Source organism: Balaenoptera borealis (assembly GCF_965194805.1).
Source record: "Balaenoptera borealis genome assembly, chromosome: 16".
Lineage (NCBI taxonomy): Eukaryota > Metazoa > Chordata > Mammalia > Artiodactyla > Balaenopteridae > Balaenoptera > Balaenoptera borealis.
The window spans coordinates 85,282,939-85,301,231 of record NC_138872.1 but is presented as its reverse complement, the minus strand read 5'-3'; the positions used below and the strand labels follow the sequence as shown (position 1 = coordinate 85,301,231).

Sequence of the window (18,293 nt, the reverse complement as noted above, 5' to 3'; positions counted from 1 at the left end):
CCCCCGGGCCCACCGCACACCCACGCCTGGAGCCCAGCTCACTCGGCCCGGAGGCCGGCACCCCAGGCCGCCACCTGCTCCTGGCGGCCACGCTGCCTGCACCGCGCACGTGTCACCGGGCTGGGCACAGCCTGCCTACGTGCTGGCCTCCGCACGAGGACACACGCGCCTTCCAGACGGAGGGAAGACAGCAGCCCCCACCTCGCTCCCGGCGCCCAGCACAGAGCCCCCTCCCTCCGCGGAAGGCCTTGGACGTGAGCCAGTAAACGGGGCGGGGGACAGCGCCCAGGGTCCAAGCCCCAGGTGACCAGGCGTCGAAGCCCTACTTCTATCTGGATCTTCCCCCGTCCTTTACTTTCCGTTTTTGCTTGCGGTATAATGTACACACTGCTAATGAGGAGATACACGACTAACTCATAAAAAACCACACACACACGTACGTACGTCTGTCTCCACACGTGATACACACAGGGCGAGCGTCCTCAGCACCGTTTCCCGACGGGCTGTGCCATGGCGCCCGGTGTGGAGACCCTGCTCTCTTCCTGGTGGCCGTGCGCCCGGCGAGGCCCCGTGAGGGGCAGTGGGGACCTCTGACCTGAACCAAGAGCCTGGGGGCAAAGGGGAGCCTCCACCCTGGGCCGTCTTCCTCCTCGGGTGTCCTGCCCTGTCCCCCACCTGGGGACCCAGGGACCTGGGGGTCAAGGAGCCCACGAGCCACGCCCAAGTTCCGAGCTCCACCCGGAGGAGAGGCCTCACCTGACTTGAAGGCCGCGGGGCTGTCCTGGGCACCCGGCTCCCAGGCGCTCATGGGGCCCATGGCTGAGGCCAGCTGGTACTGGGTCAGCAGGCAGTGCAGCTGCGCGGGGCTCAGGGCAGGGAACGCGGCCCGCAGGTTCGCCCAGCTCATCTGCTGACAAGGAGGAGCTCCTGGTCAAAGGCCGGGGGCCCAGACCGCCCCCCCCCGGGAGGGCCTGCCTTCTGGGAGCTCCGGTGGGGGGCAGGGGCCCAGGGCTCCCCACGCCAGCACACGCTCCGCCCTGGGGCGTCCGAGCGGGACAGCGAGGTCAGCGAGGCCAAGGTCAAGGCCGGTGCAGAGGGCAGCTCACCCCATGCCTGTGGGCGTCCAGGCTGAGAGCCGGGTCAGGTGGCGGGGGGGCGTTCCCAGGAGAGGCCAGCAGGCACCGCGCCAGGTGCCCTGCCCACCGAGCAAGCCCGGGCACAGCACCTCGAGGGGCTGAGAAACGGGGGAAGACTACTGGGAGGTTAGGGGGCCGTGAAATAGGACCCCTGCCTCGTACCGTGTGCAAGAAATCAAGCAGGTCAAAGACCTGCACGAAGGCACAACTGTAGCATTAGGTGGCACACGAGACTGGCTTGGGAGCCGGGTGCAGGGACGGCGCCCTGGAAGAAGACAAACGGCAGCCGTAGGAGAAGGTGCACTCACGTCACTGAGTGAACCGTCTCCGTCCGTCTTGCTTCCTGGAACCCTTTCCTTCTGCTCTGGAGGAGCTCCCCAGGGAGGCCTGTGCCAGGGGGACGCTGGGGGCCTGGCGTGGGAGAGCGTCCTCAGGCCACTGTCCCCGCCATCAGGACCCCAGGCTGCAGTCAGCCTCGTAGGGAATTTGGGAGGCAGCTCCCGCATTCGCTCCTGAGAAGTCGGAAACCATCCTGACCGCTGACCTCCAGGACCCGAGCTGCTCTCCTTCTCTGGAAGCTCAGCGGCGTCTCTGCAATCCTGCGAGCGGGTCTCGGTGCAGGTCTGTTTCAGCCACTGTGCTTTTCACCCACCGGCTGCACCTGCAGTCTGGACACTCGGGTCGAGCGGGCTGGGAACTGTCTTGGTTTATCTTTACTCCCTGTTTGCTCTGCCCTCTCCGACCTCATGCTGCTCGGATGTGGAGCCTCACTTGACCGGTCCCTTAATTTCCTTCTTTCTTCCTTCCTCTCTGTTTCTCCCACGTTTGATTTTACTGCCCACATCAAGAGGCCTGGGCGGTGGTTATCGAGTATCTACACTGAAGGGACAGACAGCATCCTAAGCTACGTGGGGGAGGGGGGAGGAGCGGCCTCTTCCTGACACCGCCACCCCGAGCACATGCCAGCGCGGGACAGCCTCGTCTGCCCGGAGGTGGTTTTGACTTTCCTCCTAGAAGCCACGCTTCGCCACGTCTGTGCTCCTCCGAGGCTGCTGTCGGCGGGTTCCCCGACGGCGCTGAGCAGTCACCCAGCAAGAGCGAACACCCGTTCTTCCGTCTTGCTGGCTCTGCTTTCTGGGTGATTTCCCGGACTTTATCGTCCAACCCTGCTATTGAACTTTTCATCTCTGCTGTCGTAGTTTTAACTTCCAAGAATTCTCTTTGTTCTCTTATTTATAGCATCCTGTTATTATGTTATGGATACCATATCTTCCCTTATCTTTGAGGATACAAATGGTTTTTCAAGTAAGTTCCTTCTCCCTGAATGGTCCGTTTTGAGGGAGGCGAACTACGGCCTGAGGTCTCTTTGCCTCACTCCCTCCCTGCCTCCCTCCCCCTCTCCTGGCTGGGTGGCTGTGGAGGCCCAGTGTCAGCACCCTCCGTCCTGCCCTGGGCTGTCGCTGACCGCCAGCCCTGCCAAGCTGGCCGCCCTCTGCTTGGAGGGCACAGGCCCGGGCCTGGTGGGCGAGAGCGTGGGGCTCCAGCACGCGATGGGCGCTCTGCCGCCGGGATGCCCCCTCCTTCAGGATGAGATCCCGTGTCCCAGCCTGGAGACCCTCAGTCTTAAATGCTCTAGGAATAGACCCCAGTCTCCTGCCAGAGGAAGAAGTGGGCAGCCCCGAGCTGTGCAGGGAGAGGCGCAGCCGAGCGGCCAGTGCCACGCCGCTCCTTCCTTGCTGTGCGTTTTGTACTGAAGTACAAACACCACGGAAAACCACAGAAAACCAAGCAAACTCAAAGCACCCAGCTTGGTAACTTAGCGGTCCCCAACCTCTCTGGCACCAGGGACCGGTTTCGTGGAAGACAATTTTTCCACGGACTGGGCGTGGGGGGGGGGATGGTTTTGGGATGATTCAAGCGCATTACATTTATTGTGCACTTTATTTCTACTATTATTTCATGGTGATATATAAGGAAATACTTACACAACTCACCATAATGCAGAATCAGTGGGAGCCCTGAGCTTACTTTCACGTGCCACTCACTGATAGGGTTTTGATAGGAGTCTGCAAGCGGTTGATTTATGATGGTCTCTGTGCAGTCAAACCTCTCTGCTGACGATGATCTGCATCTGCAGCCGCTCCCCAGCGCTAGCAGCGCCACCTCAGATCATCAGGCGTCAGATTCTCGTAAGGAGCGCGAACCGAGATCCCTCGCACGCGCAGTTCACAGTAGGGTTCGCGCTCCTATGAGAATCTGATGCCGCCGCTGGTCTGACAGGAGGCGGAGCTCAGGTGGTAACGCGAGCAATGGGGAGCGGCTGTAAATACAGATGGAGCTTCACTCGCTCACCCACCGCTCACCTCCTGCTGTGCGGCCCGGGTGCTGTCAGGCCACAGACTGGTACTGGTCCGTGGCCTGGGGGTTGGGGACCCCTGTGGTAACTGTTCACCAGGGCGCACGCCTGTGCGCCAGGCCCAGGGCAAAAGCAGCGCGCACAGCAGCGCCCCAGGGGCGACCCCATCTCATCTTCCCCTCCGCAGGCGGACGCCCTGCCCAAGTCTGAGCTCCACGCAGTGGCTCGCGGCTGCCCGTGGTGGCCGTGGCTGCGGACGCCGTCACTGCCGTGTGGGGCTTCCTGGCTGCGCTCACGTCGGCTGGGACCTCACCTGGAGGCGGACAGGGCAGCCGGTCCCCTACGCGGTTCAAACACGGAGCAGCTCCCCAGGGCGTGGGAAGCAGAGTCCATGGGGCCACCCTGCAAACACGCTGGCCATCACCTGGGCGGGTTCCGTGTCGCTGCCAGGCAGGAAAGGGCCTGGGTTGCTTGGTCTCACTGATTACCTGTGACAACCATGTCACACAGCAGGTGAGGGAGGCGGGTGAGCTGGTGTCTTTGTTTCCTGCTGCTGTTCTAACAAATGACCATGAAGGTGGCAGTGAGATCAACATGAGCGCAGTCTTACAGTTCTGGGGGTCGGACGTCCAGCACAGGTCGTACGGGCTAAAATCAAGAGTTGCAGGGCTGTGTTCCTTCTGGCGGCTCCAGGGCAGGATCCGCTTCCCTGGGGTTGTAGGACTGAGGTCCCGTTCCTGTGCTGGCCTCCAGCCACGGGCCATTCCCAACTCCTGGAGGCCGCTGTACCCCTTGCCCTGTGGCCCCGTCCTCCACCTTCAGAGCCAACCCTCTGCTTCGTTCTTTCCTGTCTCTCTGACCCACTCTTCTGCTTCCCTCTTTTTTCTTTTATTGAAGTATAGTTGATTTACAACGTTCTGTTAGTTACTGGTATAAAGTGATTTTATATATATATGATCCTCCTTCAGATTCTTTTCCATTATGTTTTATCATGGGATATTGAATATAGTTCCCTGTGCTGTACAATAGGACCTTGTTGTTTACCTGTTTTATGTATAGTAGTTTGTATCTGTTAATCCCAAATTCCTAATTTATCTCTTCCCCACCCTTTCCCCTCTGGTAACCATAAGTTTGTTTTCTATGCCTGTGAGTCTGTTTCTGTTTTGTAAATAAATTCATTTGCTTCATACTTTTAGATTTCACACAGAAGTCATATCATATGGTATTTGTCTTTCTCTTTCTGACTTACTTCACTTAGTGTGACAATCTCTAGATCCATCCATATTGCTGCAAATGGCATTATTTCATTCTTTTTTATGGCTGAGTAATATTCCATTGCATATATGTACCACATCTTTCTTATCCATTCCTCTGTCGATGGACATTTAGGTTGCTTCCATGTCTTGGCTATTGAAAATAGTGCTGCTGTGAACACTGGGGTGCATATGTCTTTTTGAATTAGAGTTTTCTCTGGGTATGTGCCCAGGAGTGGGATTGCTGGATCATATGGTAGCTCTAGCTTTAGTTTTTTGAGGAATCTCCATACTCTTCTCCAGAGTGGCTGTACAGTTTACATCCCCACCAACAGTGTAGGAGGGTTCCCTTCTGTCCACGCCATCTCCAGCATTTCTTATTTGTAGGCTTTTTAATGATGGCCATTCCAACCAGTGTGAGGTGATACCTCACTGTAGTTTCAATTTGCATTTCTCTGATAATCAGCAATGTTGAGCATCTTTTCATGTGCCTTATGGCCATCTGTACGTCTTCTTTGGAGAAATGTCTGTTTAGGTCTTTTGCCCATTTTTTTATTGTGATATCGAGCTGTATGAGTTGTTTGTAGATTTTGGAAATTAAACTCTTGTTGGTCTCATCATTTGTAAATATCGTCCCAGTTTTAAGGACTCATGTGCTTAAATGGGGCCACCAGGTGCCCGGGGGTGACCTCCCCACATCAGCAGGGCCCCCTGTGGCCACAGCCGCAGGTCAGAGACTAGACACAGACATCCTGGGGCCGTTATCCTGCCTGCAGGTGGGAACAGCTGTGGACTAAGCCACTGCAAGCCCACTGAGCCCCTCCTGGTCTGCAAGCTGCTGACCCCAGGGTGACCACCCAGGGCGCCGCCCCATCCTAGCTGCGCCCACTGCCCCCCACCCTCTGCACCCCTCCCACCTGGACGAGCTGGGCACTGGGCGTGGCCAGCAGGTTGAGCGTGCAGGAAAGCTTCCGGAAGAAGCGCTCTCCAGCCTCGCCAAAGCCGGCACTCCTTGTCCACTCCAGGAGCTGCTGCAGGCGGGCGCAGGCCTGGACGCCTCTGGGCCAGTGGAAGCAACTCAGAGAGGGCCCTGGGAATGGAGGGAGGGAAGGAGGGTGATGTCGGGCAGCCCTCGCGGGGCAGGTATGCTGCCCGCCCGCCCGCCCCCCCCCGAGGGAGCCAGGCCCGGCTGGGCCCCAGCCCTGTCCTCCTCCCGCCCCCCCCCGGCCTCTGGACAGACGGAAGACCTTGCGTCAGTTTCTAAGACAACTACCTGCTTCCAGACCCCTCTCTGGGCACGGGTGGGTGGGTATGGAGGTGGGAGGTGAAGGTGGCGGGGCAGGGAGGGGCGGTGACGGCCACGCGACCCCAAGTGCAGAGGGCCGTGGTCCAGGCTTCGCACGTGCTGTGGGCTGGCCCCGCTCTCCCTGCCCCGCGCCCCAGCACTGCCTCGGCCCTGAGCGCTGGGCAGGGCGATGGAGGAGATCTGGGTGGCAGTGAGGCGGGGTCAAAGGCCACGGCACTTCCCTGAGCCTGCTGCCTCCTCGCTCACGGGGGCCCTAGGCCACGTGCGGATGAAATGAACCAGGAGAGGCCGGAGGGGCCCTGTGTAGACGCGGACGGGTGGCTCCCGCTCCCACGGGGACAGGCTCTGCCCCACGTCCTCCCCCCGCGGCACCCGCCCAGACCCCACGGAGCAGGACGGCTCAGCCCGCCGGCCTCCGGGAGGACATGCTCAGCGGCCCTGCGGGCTGTCCGCCCCCTGACCCTCACCCTTGTCCAGGAGCTGGTTGAAGAGCAGCGTGCCGGAGAAGAAGAAGAGGTAGGCCAGCACCTGGGCGGCGATCTCGGGGTGCACCTGCAGCGGCCGCAGGAGGTCCAGGGTGGCCTGGTAGACGGACACGACGCGGTGCAGCTCCTCGGGCAGCCGAGGGGCCGAGCACCAGCTCTCGCGGCACTCCAACTGGAAGGGGGGGCATTCCAGCAGGGCCGGGAGGCACACGTACAGGGACTGGGGCGAGAGGAAAACACCGGCTGCTGTGGGCAGGGGCCCCGGGCCTGACCCGTCCAGCTCTTGCCTCGGCCGGACCACGTGTGTCAGCGACCCACGTGTGAGCGCCGGGCTCCCCACCGGGAGCCGCGGGGGGGACGGGGGGCCAGTAAAGCTCCCAGCGAAGGCGCAGATGACACGGGCTGCAGGGGCTCCGGCAAAGGGGCCGGACGGCACCCAGAGGGCCCTGAGGGCAGGGGCTTCACCCTCTTCTTATTTTATCAGAAGGGTTTTACTGGACGGAGGGGAGCGGGTGAGCCGCCAAACAACGGCCCGCTGACCCAAGGACATGGCAGCACCCCGTGGTGCCCTGCTCGGCTCTGAGTCCCAAGACGTGGCCGCATGGCTGCCCCCACCAGCGTGCGGGACGGTGCGGGCAGGGGGGCCAGGGGCCACGGCAGCCGGCACCACCGCACAGCTGTCCCGCCGTCCGAGTCGCCTCCCCAGAGCAGCCGGCCCCGTCTCTCTCGCTCGCTGGCCCCGCGCTGGGGCAGAGGACTCGCTCGACGAGAGCAACAGCGGGTGAGGGGGGACAGGGCTCTAGGCCGGGGTCCGGGCGGGCAGAGGCGGCCGGGCCGGCACTCAGGTCCCCCGGGAGAACGCGCACGCAGAGGCCGTACCTTGGAGACGTAGTACACGCACTGCTGGAAGGCGTACAGGACAACCTCCTCCAGCACTGCCATGGCCTCCTCACTGGCCGTGAGGGTGCAGGAGAACAGGGACTCCTTCGAGCCTGCGGGGGGACGTGACGCCGTCACTGCAGGGCCGGGGGAGGCGGGACTCGGGCAGGAACCTTCTGGAACCACCGCGACTTCAAACCCCCACCTGACGCCTCCTGAGGGCTCCGCCCAGCACCCTCCTCTTGGGTTTGGAAAATGTGACAAACCAAAGCCATGGGGCCCCCGGGCCCAGAGGTCCCGGGGTGCTGGCTTAGGTGGCCAGGACCCCTGGCCCCGAGCTTCCAAACCCATGGACACGGACTCAATACCAAGCACAGCAGACACTCGCGTGCTAGCAGCTTGCGGATACGGTCAGGACCAAGTGCCCAGCGATGGCAGATCCTGGCCCACAGGTCACTTCTCACTTGGGACACAGGTCAAGGGACACCTGGCCAGAGGTCCTAAGGAGACCGTCACGACACTTTCCCAAGAAGCCCAGATGGCCCTCGTGCCCCGTTCCCCCCCACTAGCGCCCCCCAGGGAAGACGCTGCCGTGTCTCAGGCACAGAGCGGAGACCCCGGGCGCTCAGCACCTCGGGGGACGGGCACTCAGGACAACAGGCCGGGGGATGGGCCTCCCAGGCTGGGCAGCGGCCAGGGGGCTGCGGCTGCGGCTGGGACTGGGGGGTGTGAGCGACGCCAGGTGACTCCCTCCCCCTGGGTGGGGCTCATGTACGGCCAAGAGGCCAGGCTGGCCATGGGGTCCCCAAGACCAGAGGCCCAACAGGGAGGGGCCATCCTGAGGGGCCTTCCCGAACTCGGGAGGCATGAGGTGCCTGGTGCCAGCGGCCCCAGTGGTACTTGGGGAGGGACCAGACGGGACGCCCGCCTCCGTCCTTCGCTCGCTCAGCCCCTCGCTTCTCTTGACGAGGACGGAAGGCCGGCAGCAGGGCTTTCCTGCACTGCCCGTCCCGTGCGGCCTTTTGCTTAACGCACAGAGTGGGCCCCACGTCTGGGAACCTCCTTTCAGGGAGGGAGGGAGGCCGGGAATCGCCCTGAGCGCTAAGCTGGGCCTCCCAGGAGCACAGGGACGGGGCCGCCCGGCTACTGGGCCAACGGAAACGGCGTGCACGTCTGTCAGAGACCCGCCCTGCAGGCGCCAGGATGCCCCATCAAGGGCTCGGGGCTCACACCCCAGAACCCTCCCGACCAGGAAGCCAGAGGCCTGCGGGGCCTCCCCAGGGTCCTTCCCAGAGCCTGGCCTGCAGGGTCTCATTTGGGAGCCCGGCAGGGTCTGGCCGCTCCCTGTATCCTCCCTGGGCTTTGGGGGAGAAGCCAGTCGGGTGACTGGAGGGGCCGCAGGCTCTGACGGCACCAGCTTGTCTGAGAAGGCAGACCTACACCCCTCATGTGGGCCCGGGGGCTCGGGAGAGAGGGAGGAGGGGACGGACAGAGGGAGGAGGCTGGGGACCCACAGAACACAACCACGGGGCGGCTCCCAGCGGACGCTGCAGAAACCCCCTGAAACCCTCCTAGCCGCGGCGCAGGCTCTGCTGGGGTTCCCGACTCAGCTGACGCCCACACGCGCCTGTCAGAGGACCCGGGCCTCGTCCCCCCTCCCTCCCTCCCTCCCGAGGCCCCGGGACTGAGGACCGCCCCCTGGGACCCCACGTCTGCAGGCGCTGAGGCAGAGCCTCAAAGCCTTACGGGAGAATTTAAAATGAATAAAATAAACAGCCCCCCCTGATGGACTAATCTTTTATCTTCCCATGTGAATGGGCTTCCTGGCTAAGAGCTTCAGACAGAAAAGGTTGTTTGGGGAAGAAAAAGCTCCTTTTCCAGTTTTCAGGACATGACATCTCTGTTTTTAGAATTCTTCCCACAGATATTTCCTGCTGAAGGTCAGGAGGCCAAACACGCCAGCTCTGACCTTTCCTTCGCCCCCTGGTTGATGGTTTTTTCCTCTGAGCTCAACAGAGCCTGCACCGCCCCGGACATTGTTTCTGGGACGCTCAGGCCCTGCTGTGGCTTCCCCAGCCCTTGAGGTCCCCGGGGCGGGCAGAGGAGGGACTCCAGCCGTCCACATGCTCAGTCTCCCAACGTCGACTGGGCCACACGACATCTGGGCCTTGGACCAAGAATATCTTCCTAAGAGCAGAGCCCCCCAGCAGCTTTTTTCATGAAAATCAGCCTGACTCAGGGTCCCTGTGAAGGACACGCTAACCCCAGGCCTGCAGCCTCTCAACACAGCGTCTGAAATACGTCCAGACAAGGAGGGGCACCGGCGGGACTCGCCTGTGAGCACCGTGCCCGAAGTCGGGGTGACGGGGTGCCGTCTCCCGACCTGTGCCGGCCTCCTGGCTTCCGCAAGGAAGGACCAGCCGGAGGCCGGGTGCTCGCCAGCCGACGCCGCGTGCACAAGAGTCCCCTCCACTCAGAGCCCGCTGAGCGCTGCGGCCTCGGTCCTGGGCGGCTGGAGGCCCACCCCCCGAAAGGAGCTCAGCAGGGTCTGGGGAGGGAGGTGACAGGAAGCCTCGCAGGGAGAGGCAGCAGCTCTGCAGGCGCTGGGTTCCGGCAGCACCAAGCGCGGGGTGGGCCCGGGCTGCTGGGGCAGAGCGAGGCGGGCTGACGACCGAGACTCGGGAGGTGTAGTCCTCGCGTCCCGTTCGGGGGACAGGTGGGTGACCATCTGCCTCCAACCCAGGCTCGGTGACAGAGAGCAGCTGCCCCACCTTGGGCGTCTACTGGACGGTGTTCACAATGTCCGCCCCAGGGGGACAAGGGATGGAGCGACAGGCCAGCGGGCCTGCAACGAATGACCACTGGGACACGGAGGAGCCACTGCTTCTGCCACGTGTCCACGGAGGCCCAGACTCTCCGGCCCTGGGAGCCCAAGACAGTCCCCACCGCCCCTTCCCTGGGAAGTCGGGGGGAGAAAAGACTCAGAAACCACAACTGACGAGAGGAAGGTAGGCAGACCCCGTCTCCCCAGGTCTGGCCGGGACGTCCCAGGGCCTCGGCCCCACCAACCCGTCTCCGCAGCCGGCTCCCCGGTGGCCAACTGAGCGCAGAGTGGGACAGCCGGCCCCGGGCAGACCAGCCCCCTCGCCGGCGGCCACCACGAGCCCCTCCCCTAGGAACCTAGCCAGTCGGCATCAGGGGGACCAGGGCCTCAGGCTGACTGTGAGCCCGTGTCCCAGGAGACACGGCCGTGCCCGTCCTGCCGCCCGGCTTCCCCACGGCTCCCCGAGGCAGCCAGGCCCCCGGGGCGGGACCGCACACCCACTCGGGAACCCCTCAGCTCCGGCAAGGCCTGGACAGGATGGAGTGAAGCGGGCGGCTCTGTCCTCGCAGGGCAGAGCGAGGTCGCGCGGGGCGAAACGGAGCCCCTGGTCCCAGGCCGCCACACCTGGTCCTGCTGCACGCAGTGCCTTTGCTCCGTCCCACCTCAGTGCCAGGACCCGCCACGGCCCCATCAGACACACACCAGCTGACATCTCACACCCCCTCAGGGCCTGGCCGAACGCCACCTTCTCCATGAAGCCCTCCTAGACCGCCCCAGTCAGAGTCACTCTCTCACTGAGCGTTTTTCAGCGCTTTACGCTGCGTTGTATCAGCTCTACGAGGCACGTTTAGTGCCACTACGTTTTAGTCTCTGAAGTCAACACGCGTCACAAAGTCTTGTAACTCTCACAAGCAACGCGCCTCCTTTCTGCGATTGTGGTGCGTTCTGGAGGGGCTGGCGGCCAAGGGCTGACAGAATGCAGTGAGTGGCCTGTGTCTCCCGGGCCTCCCCAGGCGGAACACAGTGGGGCCGCGTGACATGACGGGGACGGAGAGCGCCGACGCGTCACGGACGAGAGGCACCGGGTTAGCCCGACCAGCAGGTCACCTCCCTCTCGGGGGACGCCCCCGACACACACCCACCTCTGCTCTGGGGGCCACCTCTCCCCTGGGACGGCCCGGGGACGCTCACCACCTGGGAGCAGCGGCACGGCCATACCTGTGGCGTCCAGCTCCTCCTCCAGGCTCTGCATGTAGAGTGGGCACTTCTGCTGGATAAAGTACAGAAGCTCGACCGAGTTGGACATCCAGAAGAGGATGTGCTGCAGGTCCGGAACCAGGCCCTCCATGGTGAAGCTGGCTGTGGAGAGGGGCTCCTGGCTGCCAAGACAGAGACCACGAGTCACGCCGAACCGCCGCTCTCCGTGCGTGAGAGCAGTGCACGCTCCAAAAAACCACCACGATTTGTCAGCCTGCCGGCGTCAGGCTGGGAACTGGATTCAGATCCATAACCTGTGAGAGGCACATCGCCTACGAACCCTCACGGGAAGGACCGCCAGAGGCCACGCTGGAAAAGGACTCTGGTAAATGGCTTCTTTTCACATCTTCTCTTTGAGAATCAGAGAACAGAGCGGTTATGACCGTTCGGACAAGCAACAGGAATTGCCCCTCGTACTCAAGAGTAAGAGAGACGGGGGGCGGGGGGGGGGGCGTCTTACGTTAGGAATGTAACTAACAGAGAAAACAAGCAGAGGCGCAACTGCTTGGGGTGGCGATCGGACAAGGGCAGTTAAGTGCTACCTCATCACGGCAGGAGGCGGAAGACGAGGGCGGAGGCAGGGATCGCGGGCGTTACTGGAAGACTCAGAGATACCTTAGAAAACCCACAGACGGCCCCACTCACGGAGGCTGCCTGGCCGTGTCTGAGGCAGGGGCCGGGCGGCGGGCAGAGGCGCTCGTGTCCCCCGGGGAGCGAGGCAGGAGGAGCTCCCAGGCGCCGGCACGGAGCTAGGCCCTTCCCGGCCCTCCAATCCCATCCCACCCTGGGGGACGGCCGCCTGGGGTAGAGGGCCCGTGGCACTCCCTTTCCAGGGGACATAGGGGCCGCCTGCCTCCGTCGATGGCAGCCTGCGAGGTCAGCTCCGCCCATCTCAATCCCCTCCTCCCGCGTCTCCTGGGCCCCAGCCGCCAGCATCCAGGATCTGGTGTCCAAGTCGCCCGCAATGTGACAGAAGCCACCGCGCCATCCTCACCAGCCTCCTGGGGAGGCCGAGGGGCGGGTGCGGCGAGCAGAGCTCCGGGCGATTCCTCCATCTGAAGGCCAGTCCGTGTCTCTCCGGCACGGTCCCTCATCCCGGCAGCAAGCCCGTCGGTGGGCTGTGCATTCTGAGAGCATCCTCGCACCGGAGGGTCCCTGACCACACCTGCCAGGCGCTCTGACAGGTGAGCAGAGATCCACTGACAAGCAAATCAAACCACCCAGAGGTAACTCGGTCTGTCTGGGGGTGACGCTGGGCTGTGCCTCTTACTGGTGGATTCCGGGGGGCAAGGCAGGTGTCTGCGGGCATCGTGCGAGGACGGTGCTGTCCCTAGGCGCTTCATCCTGCCTGGAGGGCTTGCCGGCGCCCGGAGCAGCTCAGGGACTCCGGCTGTCGCAGTGACCGTCGTGCCGGGGGTCCTGGCGATCAGGCCCACGGGAAAAGCCGAGGGGCATATCAGTGGCAGGGCTGGTGAGGAAGCGTCGGGAGGGCTGCAGCCTCAGCCTCCTCCGTGCCCCACGGGCCTCGGGCTCCCTTTCCCACGTTCTCCTTGCGCCTGAAGTTTGTTGTTCTCTCTGACGTAACTTCACTTTTGTCCACAGACAACATGACCTCCCTCTGTCCTGCTCCTGGGGAGGGAAGGGCTTCAGACGCATCTCCTTGTTTTCACTGCGTATCTTGTTCCTCTCGTCCGTTCTCCTCGCTGGTTGAATTACACACACACATGCACGCACGAAGAGCTTTATGTCGTCAAAAAAGGATGAATCTGCTCGTCCCAGCCTAGCTCCATTTTGTTTTCAACATTTATTGTCCTTCTCAATTCCGCCCAGAACTCAACGGGACAGACAGGCCTCCACGGAAAAACAATCCACCAGCTACTGCCAAGTGGAGCTTTGGTGTTGGGTCCCAGCGAGGTCAGCGCTGAGGACGCGCCACCGGCCAGCCCTGCCATACCGTGGGGCACAAACAAGGCGCAGCGGCCTGGCCCACCCATCCAGGCAAGCACCGAGTAGGGACGACGATTTCAGGGACATGACACCAAAGGCACAGGCAATAAAAACACAAGTAGACAAGTGGGGTCACATCAAACGGAAAGGCTTTGTGCAGCAAAGGAAACCATTAACAGAATAAGAAGGCAACCTATGGAATGGGAGAAAACACTTGCAAACCACATGTCAGATAAGGGGTGAATTTCCCAATACATATAAGGAACTCCTACAACTCAAAAGCCAAAAAAAAAAAAAAAAACCCAAAAAATACCAGACAAACCACTAATAACCCTATTAAAAATGCACTGAAGACTGGAATAGATATGTCTCCAAAGTAGACAGCCAGCCAGAGGAGCATGAAAAGGTCCTCAACATACCTAATCATCAGGGAAATGCAAGTCAAAATCACAAGGAGCTACCACCCCACACCTGTCAGAATGGCTTCATGAAAAAGACCAGAGTCAACAAGTATTGGTGAGGATGTGGAAGAATCAGAACCCGTATGCACTGCTGGTAGGAATGCAAACTGGTGCAGCCACTGTGTAAAACAGCATGGAGGTTCCTTAAAAAACTAAAAATAGAACTACCTTATGATCTGGCAATTCCACTTCTTGGTGTTTATCCAGAAGAATTGCAATCAGGATCTCCGGGAAATAGTAGCGCCCCAGTGTTCACTGCAGCACTAGTCATGATACCCAAGATGCAGACTCAAACTAAAGGTCTACTGACGGATGAACGAATAAAGAAAATCTGGTTTGCAACACAATGGAACATTATCCAGCATTAAATAAAGAAGGAAATCCTGCAAAATGCAACAACACGGATGAACCCTGAAGACATGACGCTCAGTGAAATAAGCCAATCACAGAAGGACACATACTGCGTGATTCCACTTACACGAGAGACCCAAAATAGTCAAACTCACAGAATCAGCGAGGAGAGTGGTGGTTACCAGGGGGCGGGGGCAGGAGGGCAGAAAAGAGAAGCTGCTCATCAATGAGCTTGAAGTCTCAATTATGCAGGGTGAGCAAGTACTAGAGACCTGCTGTACGACAGGGTACCTACAGGTAACGATACTGTACTGCACGCTTAAAAGTTTAAGAGCATAGCTTTCGTGTTAAGTGTTCTCACCACAGTAAAATAAATAAAAATAAACCAAATCAAGTCAATGACGTTCTGATATAAATTTTTAAAAAAATCATCTGGGGGACTTCCCTGGTGGTCCAGCGGTTAAAAGACTCTGCGCTTCCACGGCAGGGGGCGCAGATTCGATCCCTGGTCGGGGAACTGATCCCTCATGACGCGTGGTGCGGCCAAAATATTTTTAAAAATAAAAATAAAAATCATCTGGGACACCTGTACAAGAGAAATTATTGCTCTTCTATATTATGATTATTAATATATTATTATATGATTACTGAAAATAAAATTAAACACATTTTTGTTAGTAAATATAAAAATGAAAAACTTTCAAAAAACTTTCAAAACAATTCATGAGCCAAAGAAGAAATTAAGATAGAAATTATGCAAGGATAAGGAAATAATAAAGAGGTAAATGGAATAGAAATCAAAGAAAAAGTAAACAGAAACAACAAAATTGGTTCTTTTAAACAGATGATAACAGACAAATGCCTGGGAAGATAAATTAAAGGGGGTGGGGAGAGAAAAAATAGGAACACAACAGGAATTAAATAAGGCGATATCACTACAAATATATTAGAGACGAAAGAAGTCCTACGAGAATATAACGAACAATTTTATTCCAATAACTTTGAAAACACAGGCAACAGATAATTTCCTAGGAAAGCAAAACTTACCAAAATCAACACAAGAAGAAACAGAAAACTAAATAAGCCATAAACATGAAAGAAATGGAATCAGCAAACACAGGCACTGCGCAGACGCTTTTCTGGGCTGCTTCCAGGAAACCTCCGCGGCCCAGAGTCCTCACCTCAGACAAATCGACTCAGAGAACTGAAAGCAGAGAAGGCTGCCCAATTCATCTCTGTGAACCTTGCCATTAAAATCAGACAAGGACAATACAAAACAATAAGTGAATTCACAGGCCAATTTTACTCATGAATTCAGATGGGAAAATCCTAAAGTATCAACAAACCGCATCTTGCCTTGCTAATAACAAAATCAATAGGAGAGGTTCGATCCCGGGAATCCGATCACGGTTCAGAAAACCTCCTGATGTAGGACCCACACTCACATTCAAGGGGAAAATGTGTGACGATCACAGACGCGGAAAAAGCGTTCAGGAAGAGTTAACGGCCACCTACAATTTTAAAAGCAGCACACAAGACAGACCTGAAGCAAATGGGGCAAAATGTGAATCATGTTAAATTCAGGTGTGGGTTCAGGGGTAACTGATACATTCTGTACTCTTCTGTATTTTGAAAGTGATTCATAATTTAAAAAACGAAAGCATTCGCTGGGATGGACCCAGGGCTGTTTTCAGGCCCTAATGACACAAGGAGCTGCTGAAGGAGGGCCTGGTCCCTCCCATCTAAGGGCCAAGGCCCCAGCAGACAGGCGCCGGTGGGAGGATGCGCTCCGGAGGGCGAGGGCCGGCTGCTCCTGAGGGCTCCTCACCTCCAGGCCCGCCTCACCCTGGGGACGGGGCTGTCCCATCCGGGAGCAAAGCCGCAGGTGAGGCCAGCTCCCTCCCGCGGACTTCCCCTCCCGCGCGGAACCTGAAGGATGCAGGGCTCCTTCGAGCCGCCTAGGCCTCAGCTGGTCCCTCCGTGCCGGGCCAGCTGTAGGTTGTCTTCCGTGGGCCCCCCACCCCAGGGCCTGGCCTGTAACAGCGCCCCGCTACCCACTACCCTCGAGCAGGGTGGCAGCCAGCAGAGCACATCCGTGAGCCACGGGGACTCTGCTCAGCTCAGCCCGGCAGGAACTTCGCTGCTCAGACCCTGGCTCCCGTCTCCCGACTTCGGAAGGAGGGGATAATGATGCTTCCTCCCGACTCCCTCACAGCAGGGGTCCCCAATCCCCCCCCCCCGCCCCCCCGGGCCGCACAGCAGGAGGTGAGCGGCGGGCGGGCGAGCGAGCGAAGCTTCACCTGCCGCTTCCCATCGCGCTCATCACCACCTGAACCATTTCCCACTCCCCGCCCCGTCCGTGGAGAAACTGTCTTCCACGAAACCAGTCCCTGGTGCCGAAAAGGCTGGGGACCGCTGGCTTCCAGGACCACGGGCGGACGATACCCCACAGGCACGGACAGCACACACGTGCTTTATAAACGGAGTATCTTCTCCACGTGTCATCCTCACATAAACAGAAATGAGGCAAACCCCGTGGACCGCAGCATGACTTAAGGCCCCGCGAGCCCTTCGTCCACGACGGGCAGGGACCACAGGCAACCTCTGCTTGGGCTGTCACCACATGTGCGTGTTCCTTCAAGGGGACGGACAGCCGTGGCCTTCACGCCTTCACTGTGGCTAGGGGTCCGCAGCACAAACACAGGTGCCGCCGCCACCTTCTGCGAAGGCGGTTCTCCGTGGTGTCCGCTCAAGGGCGGGCGGGGGGTGTCCCAGGACACGCACGTCTTTACCGTTAATGCCAAATGGTTTCCTCAAGTCCCCCCAGCGGCGCGTAAGAGTAGAACCCGTACTTTCTATGAAAACCGACGTTGGACAGCGGAGACCCGCTGCCCCACCTCTACACCGGGAGGCGTCCATTTCCCCAAAGCAGCAGGTTCGCGTTAACACAGCAACTACGGGAGGGCAAGGAGAAGGCTTCCCGGAGGGTCGTGCCCACTCGTCTCACAGATGCTCTGGCGAGACCTCCCGACACAGAGCTGCCCGGGGTGGTGACTACAGATGTGGGAACAGCCACCCTGAGACAGAAAGACACAGAGCTGACCCCAGAGGCTGCAGGGTGAGGGGTGCTGGGTCTTGGCTCCTGGGGAACCAGTGGCCTGCTGGGCGGGTACAAAGATGGGGCCGTACTTACAGGTGTGCCTGTTTCTCGGCGAGTTCTTTGGTTTTCTCCTACAATCATAAAGGGAAAAAAAGCAAAGATGAGACAAGCAGGACAGCACGGGCAACGTGCAGCGAGGACGCCACTGACACAGGCTCTCGTCTACACGAAACATGGCGTCACTGCTCCGGGCGTCCCGTACTGGGCGATCCGCTCCAAGCTACACTGGGAAGACTGTTTTCCATTCGATCTGACCTCCTGGCATTCCGTTACCGCGTACCATCCACGCATTTCCTACAAGAGCACTACTTCACAGCCATCTCTCTCACGTAACAGCCGGCCATTTAGGGAGCAGTAAAGATGGGTCAAACGTGTGACAAATGTCAGAATGAACGTTCTAGCAACACTCTTATGGTTAAGCTTCATAGATGCACTTTTAAAAGTCAGCCCCAGTAACGCGGAGCAGATGCACGTGGGCTTGAGTGCGTACAAGTATGTTTAAACGTCCCCATAGGGACTCAGGTCTAGCCAACATTTTCTGTCCCTTTTAATCAAGAACTCATTCTTGCTTTAGTGACATTATCCGGCTAAGCCTGGTCCTAACTGCGACTCCCTCACGTGTTCTCTTAGAGGCTCACACTGGCCTGAGTTGACGAGACACGTGAACACAGGGGGATGGAGAGGAAGCTGCTGATGCCCAAGAAACAGACAGACAAATGAACCTCAAGGCTCTAGACAGACCAGAGCCGAGGCTTCTCACACCCCAGAGGGGAAGCCGTACGGGGGACACCCGGGCCCAGGACCTGGGGTGAGGGGGTCCCACCTCCACGAGCCTGTTTCCAAGCCTGCACGGGGGCGGGGGAGGGGGTCCGCAGGGC

At 59.4% G+C, this 18,293-nt stretch overlaps 1 protein-coding gene across 1 annotated transcript in view; it reads right to left on the bottom strand.

The window, feature by feature from the left end:
• RADIL (Rap associating with DIL domain) overlaps window positions 1-18,293 on the bottom strand; it is a gene marked incomplete at its 5' end in the record, with an annotated part of 57,295 nt that overhangs the window by 3,428 nt on the left and 35,574 nt on the right. The window contains 6 exons of the mRNA XM_082361408.1: window positions 757-907; window positions 5,663-5,835; window positions 6,519-6,756; window positions 7,416-7,528; window positions 11,458-11,618; window positions 17,449-17,486. Of these exons, the coding sequence (XP_082217534.1) occupies window positions 757-907; window positions 5,663-5,835; window positions 6,519-6,756; window positions 7,416-7,528; window positions 11,458-11,618; window positions 17,449-17,486 (874 nt within the window). The remainder of the gene's footprint in view (window positions 1-756; window positions 908-5,662; window positions 5,836-6,518; window positions 6,757-7,415; window positions 7,529-11,457; window positions 11,619-17,448; window positions 17,487-18,293) is intronic.